The 16,500-nt window shown below is 36.8% G+C and overlaps 1 protein-coding gene across 1 annotated transcript in view; it reads left to right on the top strand.

The window, feature by feature from the left end:
* The window catches only part of COL24A1 (collagen type XXIV alpha 1 chain), a 374,970-nt gene that overhangs the window by 344,243 nt on the left and 14,227 nt on the right, over window positions 1–16,500 (top strand). The window contains exons 54-56 of the mRNA XM_077771041.1: window positions 6,072–6,107; window positions 6,212–6,238; window positions 16,153–16,218. Coding sequence (XP_077627167.1) covers window positions 6,072–6,107; window positions 6,212–6,238; window positions 16,153–16,218 — 129 coding nt within the window. The remainder of the gene's footprint in view (window positions 1–6,071; window positions 6,108–6,211; window positions 6,239–16,152; window positions 16,219–16,500) is intronic.

The following is a 16,500-nucleotide window of genomic DNA, read 5'->3' as shown; positions in this document are numbered from 1 at the left end:
TTATAAATCTTATTTTTAAATGTTCCATGAAGCTGGCATAAGAATTTATGAAACTGTGCCATTGTTACCAATTTATAAAGCTGTGCCATTTTATACCAAGACCAAATGATGATTCAGTGCCTTTAAAAAAAAAAAAAAAAGATTTCACAGCAATAGCTCTGCTAGGAATTTACCCAAGGGACACAAGAGTGCTGATTCATAGGGGCACATGTACCCCAATGTTCAGAGCAGCACTCTCAACAATAGCCAAATTGTGGAAAGAGCCAAAATGTCCATCAACTGATGAATGGATCAAGAAGATGTGGTTTATCTATACAGTAGAATACTATATGGCAATGAGAAAGAATGAAATCTGGCCATGTGTAGCAACGTGGATGGAACTCGAGGGTGTTATGCTAAGTGAAATAAGTCAGGCAGAGGACAGATACCATATGTTTCACTCATAAGGGGAACAGGAGAAACTTAACAGAGGACCATGGGGGAGGGGAAGAGAGAAAAGTAGTTAAGGAGAGGAAGGAGACAAACAATAAGAGACTCTCGAATACTGAGAACAAACTGAGGGCTAATGGGGGCAGGGGAGAAGGGAAGGGGAGTGATGGGCATGGAGAAGGGCACTTGTTGGGATGAGCACTGGGTATTATATGGAAACCAACTTGACAATAAATTGTAAAAGAAAAAAAGAGTTACACTCATGAAACAATACATGAGAAGTACTCCCTTTATTTTTTTTAATTTTTAATTTTTTATTTATTTCTGAAAGAGAGAGAGAGCATGAACAGGGGAGGGTCAGAGAGAGAGGGAGACACAGAATCTGAAACAGTCTCCAGGTTCTGAGCTAGCTGTCAACACAGAGCCCAACATGGGGCTCACACCCACAAATCATGAGATCATGACCTGAGCTGAAGTCAGATGCTTAACCGACTGAGCCACCCAGGTACCCAGAGAAGTACTTACTCCCTTTAGAATAAATTTGGGGTTCTTGGTTAGGAAGCTTTATNATATATATATATATATATATATATATATATATATATATATATATATACACACACACATATATACATATATACATATATATATACACACACAATATAAAGATTTATATATAGATATATATGTATATATAGTAAACTGAGCTAGAATTTTATGACATCCTGAGAAGGCTTTCTAGCAGATAGCATATGGACCTCCTTCCTCTCTCCCTGCTTCAAAACTATCACACTAAGGGAAAGTTAATCTTAAAAGGTTACAAAAATCTCATGGTTCCCATGAGACATCAAACATTTTTAGAACATGATGTTATGAAGTAAGTATGCAAAGATGGTCTCTGGAAATAATGGATACAATTAGTGAAAAAAAAATATCCTAGTGTCAATCATATGAAAGGGATTTTGGCAAAATGTCACAACTTGAAGCAGGTTAAAGCCACAGAAGTAGGAAAAATAGAAAATAATCTCAGCATATGAATTTTTAGTTTATCTGCTTCATTTTATAGCATATTATTTAATGAAAACCAGTAAGATTTTGAAGAATATCATTGACATTTTCTCAAATATTGCCTCTAAATTCATGTGTCTTCACAGTTCTTGATTAGCAGAATTGTATTCTTTTCCTCCAGTTTGAAAGTGAGGAAGATATATTATAAGGAAAAGCTAAGTTATGGGAAAATATGTCCTAAATATTAGCAAGTTAAGAATTCAAAGCTTATATGAATTATGATTCTTTTTAAAAGATCTATTATATTTAAAAAGATACATATAAAAGATCTTTTGTAAAGATCTATCTATACTATTTATAGATAGTATAATTCATTCATACAAAAAATTAAACTCTTTTAACTCAAGTACATACTTCCTTACATTCATACAAACTTCAAATTAAAATTCCCAAAGTGTATACACGTAGACACCTTCTTTCTTCAAATATAAAATATGAGGAAGAAAATTGATAAAGCATTTGAAAATCACAATTTTGAAGCAAGCCTTAGAGATTAATCTTCACCAAATCTTGTTACAGTTGAGATATCTGAGGTCCAAATGTGCAACAACTCACTCAAGGAAATACAGTTAATTAGGTACAGCGACAAGACAAGAGCCCAGGTCTCCCAAAACCCACACCATTATACTTTTCTATTAATTATAGGACCTCTCAGAAAATAAGTTTTAGGGGTGCCTGGGTGGCTCAGTCGGTTGGGCGTCTGACTTTGGCTCAGGCCATGATCTCGCAGTTCGTGGGTTCGAGCCCCACATCGGGCTCTGTGCTGACCACTAGCTGAGACCCTGGAGCCTGTGTCAGATTCTGTGTCTCCCTGTCTCTCTGACCCTCCCCTGCTCATGCTGTCTCTCTCTCTCTCTCTCTCTCTCTCTCTCAGAAATAAATAAAACATTAAAAAAAAATGTTTTAGGAGCAACTTGGGTAAGGAAGATGGTATATCTAGGCCTCTCACCTACATTCATTAAGAAGAGGCCAGCCATTTACATGGCAGATTCCACATGAGTCCATTCCTCACTTGTAGTAATCCTCTGTGCCTTATAATTAATTCACTGACTCCATCCTAATCACATTACTTCTAATAAATAGTATGTAATATCACTAAATTCCCAGTTAAACCCTCTAAATCAGTGGTTCTCAACCAGAAGCCATCCCCCCACCACACACACCACAGGAGACATTTGGCGATCTGTAGAGACATACTTGGTTGTCACAACTGGGAAAAAAGGAGAGTTGCTAGTCGCACCTAGTGAGTAGAGACCTGGGATGCTGCTAAGCAATGCAAGCTTCTCAATTTATAACTGAGAAAAAAGAAGCTCTCTACCTAAGCCAGCCTAAAGATTATGAAATTAAATCAAGATTGCCTTTACAAAAAGGCAAAGTCTGACATACTCAGGTTCAAAGACATGCCCTTATCAATATTTTTTTAAATGTAAGAAAAATATGCTACTTTTAGAGGATCAAATGTAAATTCTGGGATTAAATGGAAAGAGAGTCTATTTCCAATGGTAGTGCTTTGACCAATGGCCAAATAACCACCATAACCATTCACATAAATTGCTTTCCCTTTAGGAAATTAATATAAATAATCATAGTTTTATTATAAACTGTTTTTATTGTAAATTTCTTAGATACTTTTTTAATGTTTATTTATTTTTGAAAGAGAGAGAAAGAGACAGACCATGAGCAGGGGATGGGCAGAGAGAGAGGGAGACACAGAATCTGAAGCAGGCGGCGCTGGGCTTGAACTCACAAACTATAAGATCACGACCGAGCCAAAGTTGGACACTCAACCAACTGAACCACCCAGATGCCCCTAGATACTTTTTTATATAGTAGCTAGAGAGAGTGAATCACTTTTTCTTAATGGTGGGCTAAAGGAATAGAACACTAATAAATGTTATATTGTTGAATAATATTTTGTATTACTTGGCTAATTGCTTCATTCTATGCAGTTGTTTTCTTAGGGTTGTCTTGCCCTGTCTGGTTTCAAGAATTTCATTTATTCATATTTGATGACCTGACTTGTTTTGGGTAACAAGCTAAAAAGAAACCAATAAAATCAGCAGTAGAATTAGTTTCTTCTTTCTACAGTAATTTCCTCTTTCAAAGTCACAGATAAGGTACGTGTTTTGTACTGAACCACCAGTGAGATTTTGCAAATGTCGGAAATATGCTAAGTGGGGTGAAACATCAATGATTTATTTTTACAATGTTGTTCCACGATAGAGAGACTTACACAGCCAAATTTATTCTGAACCTCTATATATTTAAATGGCTATCTCTGGGGGCTCCTGGATGGCTCAGTTGTTTAAGGGTCTGACTGCAGCTCAGGTCACGATGTCATGGTTCATGAGTTTGAGCCCCACATAAGGCTATGGCTGACAGCTCAGAGCCAGGAGCCTGCTTTAGCTTCTGTGTCTCCCTCTCTCTCTTTGCCCTTCTCTCTCTCTCTCTCTCTCTCTCTCTGTCTTTCTCTCTCTCTCAAAAATAAATAAACATTAAAAGAAATTTTGAAGGCTATCTCCAACATGGCCTTCTGTAATTTATCATGCAGCTCTGAGGTACAAGTTTCGTACATTCTCCCCTTGAAATTGTAATCATAAGCCATGCAAACTAAGCAGGTGTGATACTAGAGTGCTCTATCCTTTTTAGGTTACTGTTGTTTGCCCTAGTTTTCACAGGATATTTAGAATCAACAGCTCTGGCAATATTTAATATAAGCCAAGCATAATATCAACATTATTCAAATGTCAACTGAAGATAAATTATGTTTTGTCTATCTTTTAACCATTATCTGAATTTGACTCAATGTGGCCTTAACATTCAATTGACCATCAAGTAAGTTAAATTATGAGCAGACAATCTAGGGATTTTCCACTGTGTTATGTACTGGGGAATGCAGAAGTGGTTAGCTGAGCAGGAAGAAGGTGGCTGGGAAGGCGTGAGCAAGGTAAGTATAGAGTTTTAAAGACATACTGGAAGAGAAATGAGAGTTAAACAAAGAAGGTAAGGAGCAGCATCCCTGGTCAAGGCAATAGCACATGCAAGGGAATGCATATGTGAAAGAACTTTGAAGACGCAGAGATCTACAAGTAGTTGGTTATAGATGGAGTGTAGGATGTGTTGGGGAGAGTAAGTAGAGGTGAGGCCCAGATCTTGAAGAGGATATAGGGGTGCACATTGATTAAGGACATATACTTTTGGGGTGCCTGGGTGGCTCAGTTGGTTGAGTATCTGACTCTTGATTTTGCCTCAGGTCATGATGCCAGAGTTGTGGGCTCTAGCCTTGCATCAGGCTCTGTGCTGAGTGTGGAGGCTTCTCGAGATTCTCCCCCCCCCCTTTCCTTTCTCCCTCTCCCCCACTTGCACACATATTCTCTCTCTCTAATTGAAAAAAAAGAACGTATACTTTTATATTCAATTGACTTTCATTTTAATCCTAGCTCTGTCCCTTACTTACTGGTTGCCACTTTCTTCACTGTAAAATGGAAATATAGCATATGACTTGTCATACAGTTAGTTCTTAGGAAGTGAGCACACAACTTGGCATGTAGTAAGTTCTCAATAAATGGTAGCTACCACTTTTAGGAAGCTTATAACATCTCTAGACAAATAAAGAGCTATTGAATCATTTTAACTAAATAATGACCTGATTAGATTTCCATTTTATAAGTACAGTGTAGTTAGCATAGTAGAGAGAATAAAGTCAGAATGTCGTATTAGAAGTCTGGGCAAAACACGATGTCCTAGTCATCTCACGCTGCTATAATAAATTGCCATAGACTGGATAACTTAAACAAGAAACATTATTTCTCATAGTTGTAGAGGCTCTGAAGTCCAAATCAAGGTGCTGGTAGGTCCAATGTCAAGTGAGGGTTCTCTTCCTGGTTTGCAGACAGAGGCCCTCTTGCTATATCCTCATATGGTAGAAAGAGAGATCATCTCTCTTGTGTCTCTTCTTAGAAGGACTCCACATAAGGGCTCCACGTGATCTAATTACCTCCCCAAAACCCCACCTCCAAATGCCATCACACTGAAGATTGGGGCTTTAATGTGTGAATTTGGGGGGAACACAAACGTTCAGTCTACAGTACATAATTAACACTAAACTAAGACACTTACTATGAAGATGGAGAAGTATTCTGGAGAGATTTGGAGGTGAATTCAGCAGTAGTAGATAACCAAATTATAGGTGGATATCGAAGGTAAAGGAGGTATCTAAGAACACTAAAGTTTTCATCTTTGCTGATTAGGTGGATGGCATATAGAAATAACAAGAAAAACATACTTAGAAGGTATTAACATTTTTAAATGTTATATTTATAATAGATTATTAAAATAAATACATTCATTGTCTAGTATAGATAAAACATTAAAGTAAATATTCAGCTTGTTCACAATTGAGTGTGATAGTTGAGTGCAAAGAGCATATAACTTTAAAATACTAAAACAACTTTGAATCTTAAGAACCTTCCTTACGTGAAAGGCAGTGTTATAGGCTGAATCTTTGTTGTCTTGTTTATTCCTAATCATATGCATAAGATATACATGTTGTGCTTTGTCTGCATTTCTTCTAGGGTCCCCAAGGGCCAAGAGGTCAACCAGGGCCTCCAGTGAGTTTATTTGCATTTATATCTGTTTACTGTTGATGCTTATATGCTTGCCTGGTTTGAGATTACCTACTGACAAATTCTTTTTAAAATTTGTTATATTATAGGGTCCACCTGGAGCACCTGGTCCAAGAGTAAGTTTTCCTGGTTTTGTTAACTTTATCTTAGCATATTACATTAAAGCTTTTTAAAATTTCTTCTAACTCCCTGTTTAAAAGATGTTTCTCTTCCCTACGTCTGTTTCTTTTGCTAATCGATATAGACCCTTTCCAGCTATAATAATGAAAAATAAGTCTCAGACTCAGACTTCTTGTCTATAAAAAGGGGATGGTCTAACTTTCTTGGGTGGATTTGAGGGTTTTTTTTTAACTTTTTAAATTTATTTCTGAGGGAGAGAGACAGCATGAGCAGGGGAGGGTCAGAGAGAGAGGGAGACACAGAATCCGAAGCAGGCTCCAGGCTCTGAGCTAGCTCCAAGCACAGAGCCCAACGCGGGGCTCGAACCCACGAACCGTGAGATCATGACCTGAACTGAAGTCGGGAGCTCAACCGCCTGAGCCACCCAGGTGCCCCTTGGGTGGATTTGAGTTTTAAATAGGAAGTAAAGGGATGTCCAAGTGGCTCAATCAGTTATAGCCATAACCATCCATAGACCTGATGGCTTAATCAAGACAGTGCAGAGCCTGCTTGAGAGTGTCTCTCTCTCTCTCTCTCTCTCTCTCTCTCTCTCTCTCTCTCTCTATCTCTCAAAATTAAAAAAAAAAAAAAAAAAAAAAAAACTAAAAAATAAAGCACTCAGCATAGTGCCTGACATAATAAGTAGTCAAAAAACACTAACTCTCCATTTCCTCCTGCTTCTGAGTTCTGGCTCTCCTTTTTTAAATGTTTTTCTACCAACCAGTAATCCACTTCTTAAGCTTTACAAGAATCCATCTCAGTTGCTGGTGGCTGTAGTAGCCTTCAGACTTATGTATTTGCTTGCTATCTATGACAACCTAGAGCTTGCTGCCCTTATCTTTGAAGCAATGCTTCTGTTGCCTCATTATCAGCTGGTATCTCCTGGCCTCTGATGTTCCAGGTTTGGTTTCCCATATGCTTTGCATTAACTCTCATACCCAATAATTTAGTTGACTTCCTGCTTCCTGTAAGAGTCTGCTTCCATCCCCAACCTCACCAATGCCCCACTCCTATAGCAGCCTTGTTGAATACAATGGTCCTTGGTCATACTTCCTGCCTAAAAAAGATCCACCATTGGCTACATTATCCCAAACAATGCCTAGTGTCATGCCTTCTAGCCTTACTTATTTCCACATGCTGCACTGGTATCGACTGGATTTCTGACAGTTCTAGTTGGTGGATCACTATGGCCCGTTCTCAACAAGCCAGAAACGTCCTTCTTCTCAGCTTTTTATCATGGTGAATAGTAACTTTCAAGCAAGGTGCCACAGAAAGATTATCTCCTTGGAAACAGGAGATTCATTCTGCATGATTTTTAAAAATGACTCCCTCTTTCTGGCCATCTGAATAGGGTACCGAAACCTTCCCTGGCATGAACATTAATGGGAATGCTTTTATTTAATCTTAAAGTACTCTCTATTTCCATTCTTCCTTTCCCTCTGGATCTCCACAAAGCCTGGGTTACAAATACCTTCATCAGTTGCCTTCCCACTTTATAATGATTTTGATATAACTGCTTCCTAAGAAAGGACAAGTCCTAAAAGATCCTTGGCAAATTAGATGTGATTAGTGAAAATTTTCACACTGGATTACCAAACTTTGTGGCACGATAGCCCTGTCTCACTTAGAAATGTTTGTATGTGTTCTGGTACAACCAAAATGAAGTTGTGTAAAGACATTTATTCTGAACAAGATGTGGATAAGAATATATACTTTGAATAATTATTGGGAGGATTAAATAAGAAAATATATGTGCTTGTCACATTGTAAATATTTAACAAATGTTAGTTTCTTTCTTTCCTTCTTTTATTCCTTTTTGCCTTCCTTCTTGGCCAGTATGAAAGCTGGTTTCCTTATATTATCTTTCTGGGATTTTCACAGTCGATTATAAGAAAGTCACTTTGTAAACCTGAGAGGAAGACTAGAGCAGAAGTATAAATGTCAATGAGAAAATACCCATATATTCTTTCTGAGGTCAATTTATGATCATATCTTTGAAACTCTTCTTAATCCTTCTCATCACACTGCAAGGAAGAACTGATTGCTTCCCCTTCTTATTTATACTCATTCATCTTCACGCCAGTCTCCTTCTATTATGAGACTGTGAACTCTTTGGAGGTAGAAAATATTTTTTTATCTATTTTCCATTCATGCCCTAATGATTATCTGTTGAATTAATGGATAAATGAGTCCAAAAAGCAAATTGTACCTCTTAGAAAATTTCAGTGGGAATCCTCTAAGAATATTTCATTTGAAGGGAAATAATGTCTAGAATGGAAGAGCATCATAGAATTAGAGACAGACATTCTCATAGTAATTTATTTAGCATTTATTTCAGGCTGACGGGACTCATTAGTTAGTGGTTCTTTAGACAAGTTTAGTGAGTCTTATTCAGAATTCTTTGGAAATTAAATAGAATATAATCTTAAAAATATGAGGAATAACTGCTTAATGGGTACGAGATTTCTTTTAGAGGTGATGGAAATATTTCAAAATTAAGTAGTGATAATCAGTAACACAACATAGTGAATTACTAAAAGCAACTGAATTGTACATTTTAAAAATGGTTGCGATGGTGCTTTTATGTTATGTGAATTTTACTTCAATAAAAAAGAAAAAATCAGTCTATCAGCTCTAACAAGATTAATATGGTTTTGTGAAACTTTTCAGTTAAATGTATGTACTTTTGTGTGGAACATATCATGAAGTAAAAATGTATTTCTTCCTGTGGGTGAAGACAAGTTTGAAAACCTCTAATCCAGTTTAACTTCCTCTTTTTAAGACCTATGTAAGTAAAATAACTTGCCCAAGCTCCTAAAGTAGAATAGCTAAAAGGAAATGTTTCAGGAAAAGGAATATATGTTGATGGTACTTTTGAATTTGAGGATATTATCACGGTGATGGTCAGACCTCAGTGCACATGGTAAGATATTTAGAAACTAACGAATACTACAACAGGATGGCAAAGTTAACCAAAAATGATCAGTGGGATAAAGGGAAGAGGAAGATGAGCATGTGTGTTGGGATGGGAGTTAGAAATAGTAATCATTAAAAATAACTAGATGAGACCAGGAGTATCCAACTGATTTACAACAATTAGCGGCTACCTGGATTGGTGAATTTAGANCTGCAAGATCATGACCTAAGCGAAAGTCGGACGCTTAACCGACTAAGCCACCCAGGCTTCCCACAAGCGGTTACTTTCACTGTGGAGAGGGTCATGACATGAAACCAGTTCCTGTCCCATCAATGTTTACACGATCCAGTGATCTTAAGACTTCCAGCACCTTTAAAATAACACTCCTCCTCAAAATACTAGAGTGCTCAGATTAGATCCACATTTTATTCAAATAAATTGGGGAAGACTTGTGAAGATTTCACTCCAAGGTAAAATGAATCCTAGTTCCCCATTAGTGCCAACAGTCTGATTACTTCCTATTGTCTGTCTTCTATTTTATGTGCATGTTTTTATAACTTTAAGTGATGTTCATGGGAGAATGTGTTCTAACAAGAGTACATGGTGGGAGCTACTGCTTTTAGATTCCTTCACGACACCTAATGAGAGTTTTACACTCAGATGTGGGTACTTGGATGTTGCTGAATGACTTCCCCAGCAGATCCTAATAGTCTCTCGGGGCCTGCCTCAATAAAGACTATCCTTGGGAAAACATTCATAAATTCAACAAATTGAATACCTACTATGTGCCAGGCATGAGCTAGGCTTTAGGAATACATTAGAAATTATACAAAGATGTGTATTGCAAGAAAATTCATGAGTGTCCAAGTGTTATGACATTTCTTTCCTATTTATTTAAATTCAAGTTAGTTAACAGACAAGTGTACTATTGGTTTCAGGAGTAGAACCCAGTGACTCATCATAACACCAGTACTCCTCTCAACAAATGCCCTACTTCATGCCCATCACTCATTTAGCCCATCCCCCCACCCACCTCCCCTCCAGTAACCCTTAGTTTGTTCTCTATATTTAAGAATCTTTAATGGCTTGCCTCCCTCTCTTATCTTAGTTTCTATCCTATTTTTCCTTCCCTTCCCCTATGAGTTGACATTTAAAATTGCTGCTACCTTAGTATGCATCCAATAGCATACTTTCCACTATTAATCTATGAGAAGTCATTGTATTTGTCACTGCCACACACAGAAAATAAAAAATGGTCATCCCACTTCAGAATATCCTGCAGTTTGGGGCGACTGGGTGGCTCACTCAGGTAAGTGTCCAACTTCGGCTCAGGTCATGATCTCAAAGTTAGTGGGTTCAAGCCCTGTGTCAGGTTCTCTGCTGTCAGCACAGAGTCTCTTTGGGTTCCTCTGTTCACCTGTCTCTCTGCCCTTCCCCCACTTTCTCTCTCTCTCTCTCAAATATGTAAACTTTAAAAAAAAAATAATGAAAACAAAGGATACCCATTAGTTTATTCATCTAAGTTCTCTGTTGATGGATGTTTATTTCCAGTCTTTGGCTAATACCAATGGTACAAATGTCCTGTCCAGATGCGTATCATTTTGCAGAATATCTATAGGACTACTTCCCAGTAGTGGGATGGTTAAGCATAAGGGATAATGAGCATATTTATTATTGTTAATTTTGGTAAATTTTAACCATTTTAAGTATATGGTTCAGTGGCACTAAGTACGTTCACATTGGTTTGTGGGATTCTTTTTTGCATTTTTTAAATTTAAATTCAAGTTAGTCAACATATAGTATAATATTGGTTCCAGGAGTAGAACCCAGTGATTCATCACTTTACACACAATACCCAGTGCTCAGCCCAACAAGTACCCCCCTTAATGTTCCATCCACACGGTTGCAAATGGCAAGATTTCATTCTTTCTGATCACCGAGTAATATTCCATTATATTAATATTCCATTTTATATATATATATATATACACACACATATATATATATTATACATGCATACGCCACATGTTCTTTATCCATTCATCAGTTGATGAATTGGGACATTTGGGCTTCACATTGTTGTACAACTATCTGCACCACCCATCCCCAGAACTTTTTTGCTCTTCCAAAACTAACGTTTTGTACCCATTAAACAATAATTCCTCATTCCTCCCTACCCCAGCACCTGGCAACTACCATTCTGTCTCTATTACTTTTACCACTCCAGGAACATATAAGTACATGTTTGTGACATATAAGTGACAGTAATACAGTTTTATGACTGGCTTATTTCGCTTAGCATAATGTCTTCAGCATCACAGTGTGTGTCAGACTTTCCTTTTTTAAACCTGAATAATATTCCATTGTATGTATATATACCCCATTTGATTTATCCAGGGAGATAATTGCTTCCACTTTTTGGTTATTGTGAATAAAGCTGCTATGAACATAGGTGTACAGTATCTGCTTTAGTCTTTCCTTTCAGTTCATTTTGGTATACACCCACAAGTGACATTGCTGGATCATATACTAATTCCATGTTTAATTTTCTGAGGTATTCTATACTGTATTTTATAGTAGCTGCATCCTTTCACATTCCCACCAGCACCGCACAGGGTTCCAAATTCTCTGCATCCTCCCCAACACTTGTTATATTCTGTTTTGTTTGTTGTTGTTTTTATAACACCCATCCTAATGGGTGTGAAGTGACATCTACTTGTGGTTTTGATTTGCATTTCTCTCAAAATTAGTGGGGCTGAACATCTTTTCATGTGCTTATGGGCTTATATATCTTCTTTGGGAAAATGTTCAAGTCCTTTGCCCATTTTTGAATTGGATTGCTTGTTTGTTGTTGTTAGGTTGTAGGAGTTCTTTATCTGTTCTGGATATTAATCCCTTATCCAATATATGATACAAATATTTTCTCCCAGGAGTTGCCTTTTCATTTTATTGATAATGTCCTTTGTATAGAAGTTTTTAATTCTAGTGTAGTCCAATTTATCTGTTTTCATTTTCTGGCCTTGCTTTTAGGGTTATATCTAAGAAGTCATTGCCAATAGACTTTGCTAAATTCTATAAAGTCTGTATGCTTTGACATGTGTGACCACTTAAATCTCTACTCAGCTTAGTGGTCAGCTAACAGGTAGAGAGACATTACCTTAAATGGCAGGACCAGTAAGTCTTCCAGTTCTTAACAAATGGCTCTGTGTATGTTGGGGCACCCCTTCATTGCTCAGCCAGGCAGTAGAAAACTTTGCTTTAGTTTTAACTTTCTGATTTCACAGAGACTGAAAGCCAGAGGAGAGAGCATAGGGCCCTCTCAGATATTTTCTAAGCATACGTACAACCCTACAAAGGCACATGGCACCCTACAAAGAAATAGGTCAAAGCTTTTCAGAGCCTCTGTGGGGACATCTCATTCCCTAGCTTTCTCTTGTAAGCTTTTCGTTAGCTTGTTCCTTGCCCCAACGGTTTTCCAGTGCTCCAGACAGCCACAGAGTTAAACAATTCCTCTAAATGCTTTTGAAAAACACTCCCAGGGAAAAGATATTTTGCATCAGAGGAGCTGCAAGTTAGGTAAAATAAAGACAGCTTTGCAAATGGTGTCTTCCAGGGAATACCAGGCAGGTCAAATAATAATAATTCACTGGAAATGATGCTTTAGAGAAACTCCACTCCCATTCTGCTCCTCCATATGGCTTTCTGGCTTCTTGTTTTACTGTAATTATGGGTTGGTGTTTTGTAGGGCTACCTCAGAGCTGAAAAGACAGATGTGGGAATAGGGCAAAGTAAAGTTCCATGAAGCTCACTGCCCTTATGAAGATTCAGCTATTTTTCTTAAATAAATGCCCCCCAGATTGCTGCAAGCATTTTGTTAATTTCCGTAGTCCTGAAAAACTTCATTCTGACATTTTTTTCTCCAGTTTTCTTATTGCTTTTATAGGAGAGAAAATTCTGGGAGGCCATTATTCCACTGTTTCTGCTGTCTCCTAAATCTCCAATCTTGAGTATACAACTTTATAGCAATCTGTAGAAAATGTAGAAGAATAATTCTGCTCCATACTAAAGGATAGTATTTACCTCAAAGAAAAGCACTTGTACAGTTGTCTCAATTACACACTGAACTGACTGCTCTTTTTGTAGAACGCCATCTTTACTTGACAGACTAGCAGTATTATACACACATGAGTATTCAACTGATATTGTTTTTTATTTTTTAAAATGTTTATTCATTTTTGAGAGACAGAACACAAGCAGGGGGTGGGGGCAGAGAGAGAGAGGGAGATACAGAATCTGAAGCAGGCTCCAGGCTCTGAGCTGTCATCACAGAGCCTGAGAAGGGGCTCAAACTCACGAACTGCAAGATCATGACCTGAGTTGGAGTTGGACGCTCAGCCAACTGAGCCACCCAGGTGCCCCTCGGCAGATATTTTCTTAAACATGAATGAATCAAGCCTCACATTTCAAGAACTACAGACAGAAGTCAATGCCAAGTCTCAAACTTTCAAGCAAAAATAAAAATTAGGGAAAACTTCTATCTACCACTATGTGTTTGACAGCTTCCCAATACTTATACTTTTCTGGTAAGATTTGTGATGATGTTAACAAATGTAATTATGTGATATGAATAATGAAATGTGTCAGAATTTGGAATATCTGTATAAGTCCATGAACCATTATTTTCTAAATAATCAATGGGCAGTGTTAACACTATCATGGGTAGATAAAAGATTTTCACCGTTCAAGTTAGACCAATAGATTTTAATATAAAAAGCACAAAATATTCATAGACTTTATTTCAGATTTCAGATTTCAACTAACCCTTAAGAAATTATCATTTGTCCAGTTTTGGTATAGTATCAAAGAATATCCACAATTATCCGAAATGGTTACTAAAATAATCCTATTTTCAACTGCATATCTCTGCAAGGCCAGATTTTCTTCATATATTTCAACTAAAATAACATATCATAACAGATTCAATATTGAAGGAAATAAGACTATCTAGCTATCTTCTATCAGCCCAGACATTAAAGATATATCTAAACATATAAAACAGTGCCATTCTTGTCACATTTGTTTGTTTTGGAAAATATAATTATTTTTCATTAAAATATTTGTATTAACATATAATGAGTTGAGGTGTAGCTCAGTTGGTTAAGCTCTGACTCTTGCTTTCAGCTGAGGTCATGATCTCACAACTCTGCACTGACAGAGCAGAGCCTGCTTGGGATTTTCAATCTGCCTCTCTCTCTCTCTCTGCCCCTCCCCTGCCTGTGCTCACTGTCTCTCAAAATAAATAAATAAACTTAAAAAAAAAGTATAATGGATTATTTTAAAGCAATAACAAATTTGTGTTTTAATTTCTACTGGGGTAAATATCAAAAGTTATAACTCATGTAAATAAAAGTTCTTTAAGGCCCTTAATATTTAAAAGTGCAAAAAGGTCTGAACTGAAAAATTTGAGAACTGCTTATGCTAGGCTTTCTAAGATTAAAGCCCTAGTAACAAACCAACTGGAAAATATAAAGATGGCTATTATTTAGTACTTAATTGACCATGTTTAGTGCAAATATTTTGGACACGTGACTCATGTCCAAAATATGTTCATTCATCATGTTCATCTGGCATGATGGTCAGAATTAGTTAATCTGTGTAGAACCTTTTAGGCTGACCCTTTCTGCTTTTTGAATAGGCCATGCTTCTCTATCTCTTAGCTTTTGTGCAAGGCTGTTACTCTGCCTGGAAAGCTCTCTCACCCCTTCTTCTAACAATTCTTATTTATCTTCAGATCTCAGATCAAATGTCCCTATCTCAGGGAAACCTTCCCTCATCTACTTCCAAAGTTCTCATCCTCCAGATTTCATTGAAACCCCCTAATTTCTTTCATGGGTCCAAGCACTTGTTTTCTTTCATAGCATACATCACAATTTGAATTATGTAGTTTTAAGATTTTATTAGTGCCTTTCTCTCCCTTAAACTTCAGCTTCACAAGGGCAGTTTTCTTTTTAGCTTACCAGTTTATCCTCAATATGTATCAGTGTTTGGCAGTATATATGTACAAAATGAGTCAATTATTTTCCAATATGAAAAACACATGTTGAGGCAAGGAAGAGTGCATTTTATTGATTGTCCCATCATTTTAAATAGTTTTTCAAATTACTAGCCTTGAGTTATGAGAGATCTGTTGAAAACAGTTTTGATTGTATGGCCCTCCAAGTAAAAAGATATCTTAGGAGCACAATCATTCTGAAAGAAATTAGATTGCTTGATTTGTTTACACAGATGCCATTTCACAGAGCTTTCTCCCAACCCATGCTTCTGAGTCCAAGCTTTTTAAAAATAAAATACAAAAAGACTTTTACTAATGGTTAGGCTGAGCCTTTCTCTAAAAATATCTTTTATTAAATGCAGGAGGAGATTGGATTCATGCTGTATTATTTCTTTTGGGACTAATGGTGCATTTTCCAACTTCAGAAATTGTTTTTAAGACCGCAGAAGTATCAGATTAAACGAATGTGGTGACTACCTCAGGACAGTAGTATTTTATTATATTTTCCTTCCAAGAATGTAACTGTTATAAATTACTACAGTTATTTATTCTTCCCTTTACAATTTATTAACTGAGGGGGTCATATTTCATTCTTCTTCCATTTGGGTAACTTGTGTGTGTGTTTTCATGCAGCAGTGACAAATAGTTTTTCATTTGAGGGCTCTAGACTTTGGTCCTGTTTTAATTAGGAGACTTTCGAGATTTGGATGAAGGCAGCATATTGTCCTTTCAGATATCCAGGCAAAATTTGCAGCATCTGTCTAACCATAAGAGTTACAAACCCCCTTCAGATAATAAGTCTACTATACTTTAATAGCACTGCTTTCAGAATTTACAGCCTTTACTTTAGAGCACTCAGTGTTGATGTTACTGCTAATCTCAAATGGTTTTGTTTTACACAGAAACAAATGGATATCAATGCTGCTATTCAAGCCTTGATTGAATCACATACTGCCCTGCAGATGGAGGTAATATATCTGGCTTTATTTACATTGGCACTCTCAATATACAAATTAAACCAAAGTTTTTTCAGGGTCCAAAAAGTGGCTTTATCTCAAAGATTGTATTTAAAACAGATTGAACATAATGAAACTACTTTTAAGGACAAAGTAAGCATTTTTAATAAATAGAAATACATGCATGAGATGTTTTTTAAGGAAAACATTTTTAAAAGGTGTAATGTCATTTAAGGAATTTTTTAATAAGGAATTAGGTACCGTAGAAGAAGATAGTTTAATGAAGTTAGCCAT

Source organism: Crocuta crocuta, unplaced genomic scaffold (genome assembly GCF_008692635.1).
Source record: "Crocuta crocuta isolate KB4526 unplaced genomic scaffold, BGI_CrCroc_1.0 scaffold125, whole genome shotgun sequence".
NCBI lineage: Eukaryota > Metazoa > Chordata > Mammalia > Carnivora > Hyaenidae > Crocuta > Crocuta crocuta.
This window is presented reverse-complemented; position numbering and strand designations above follow the sequence as displayed.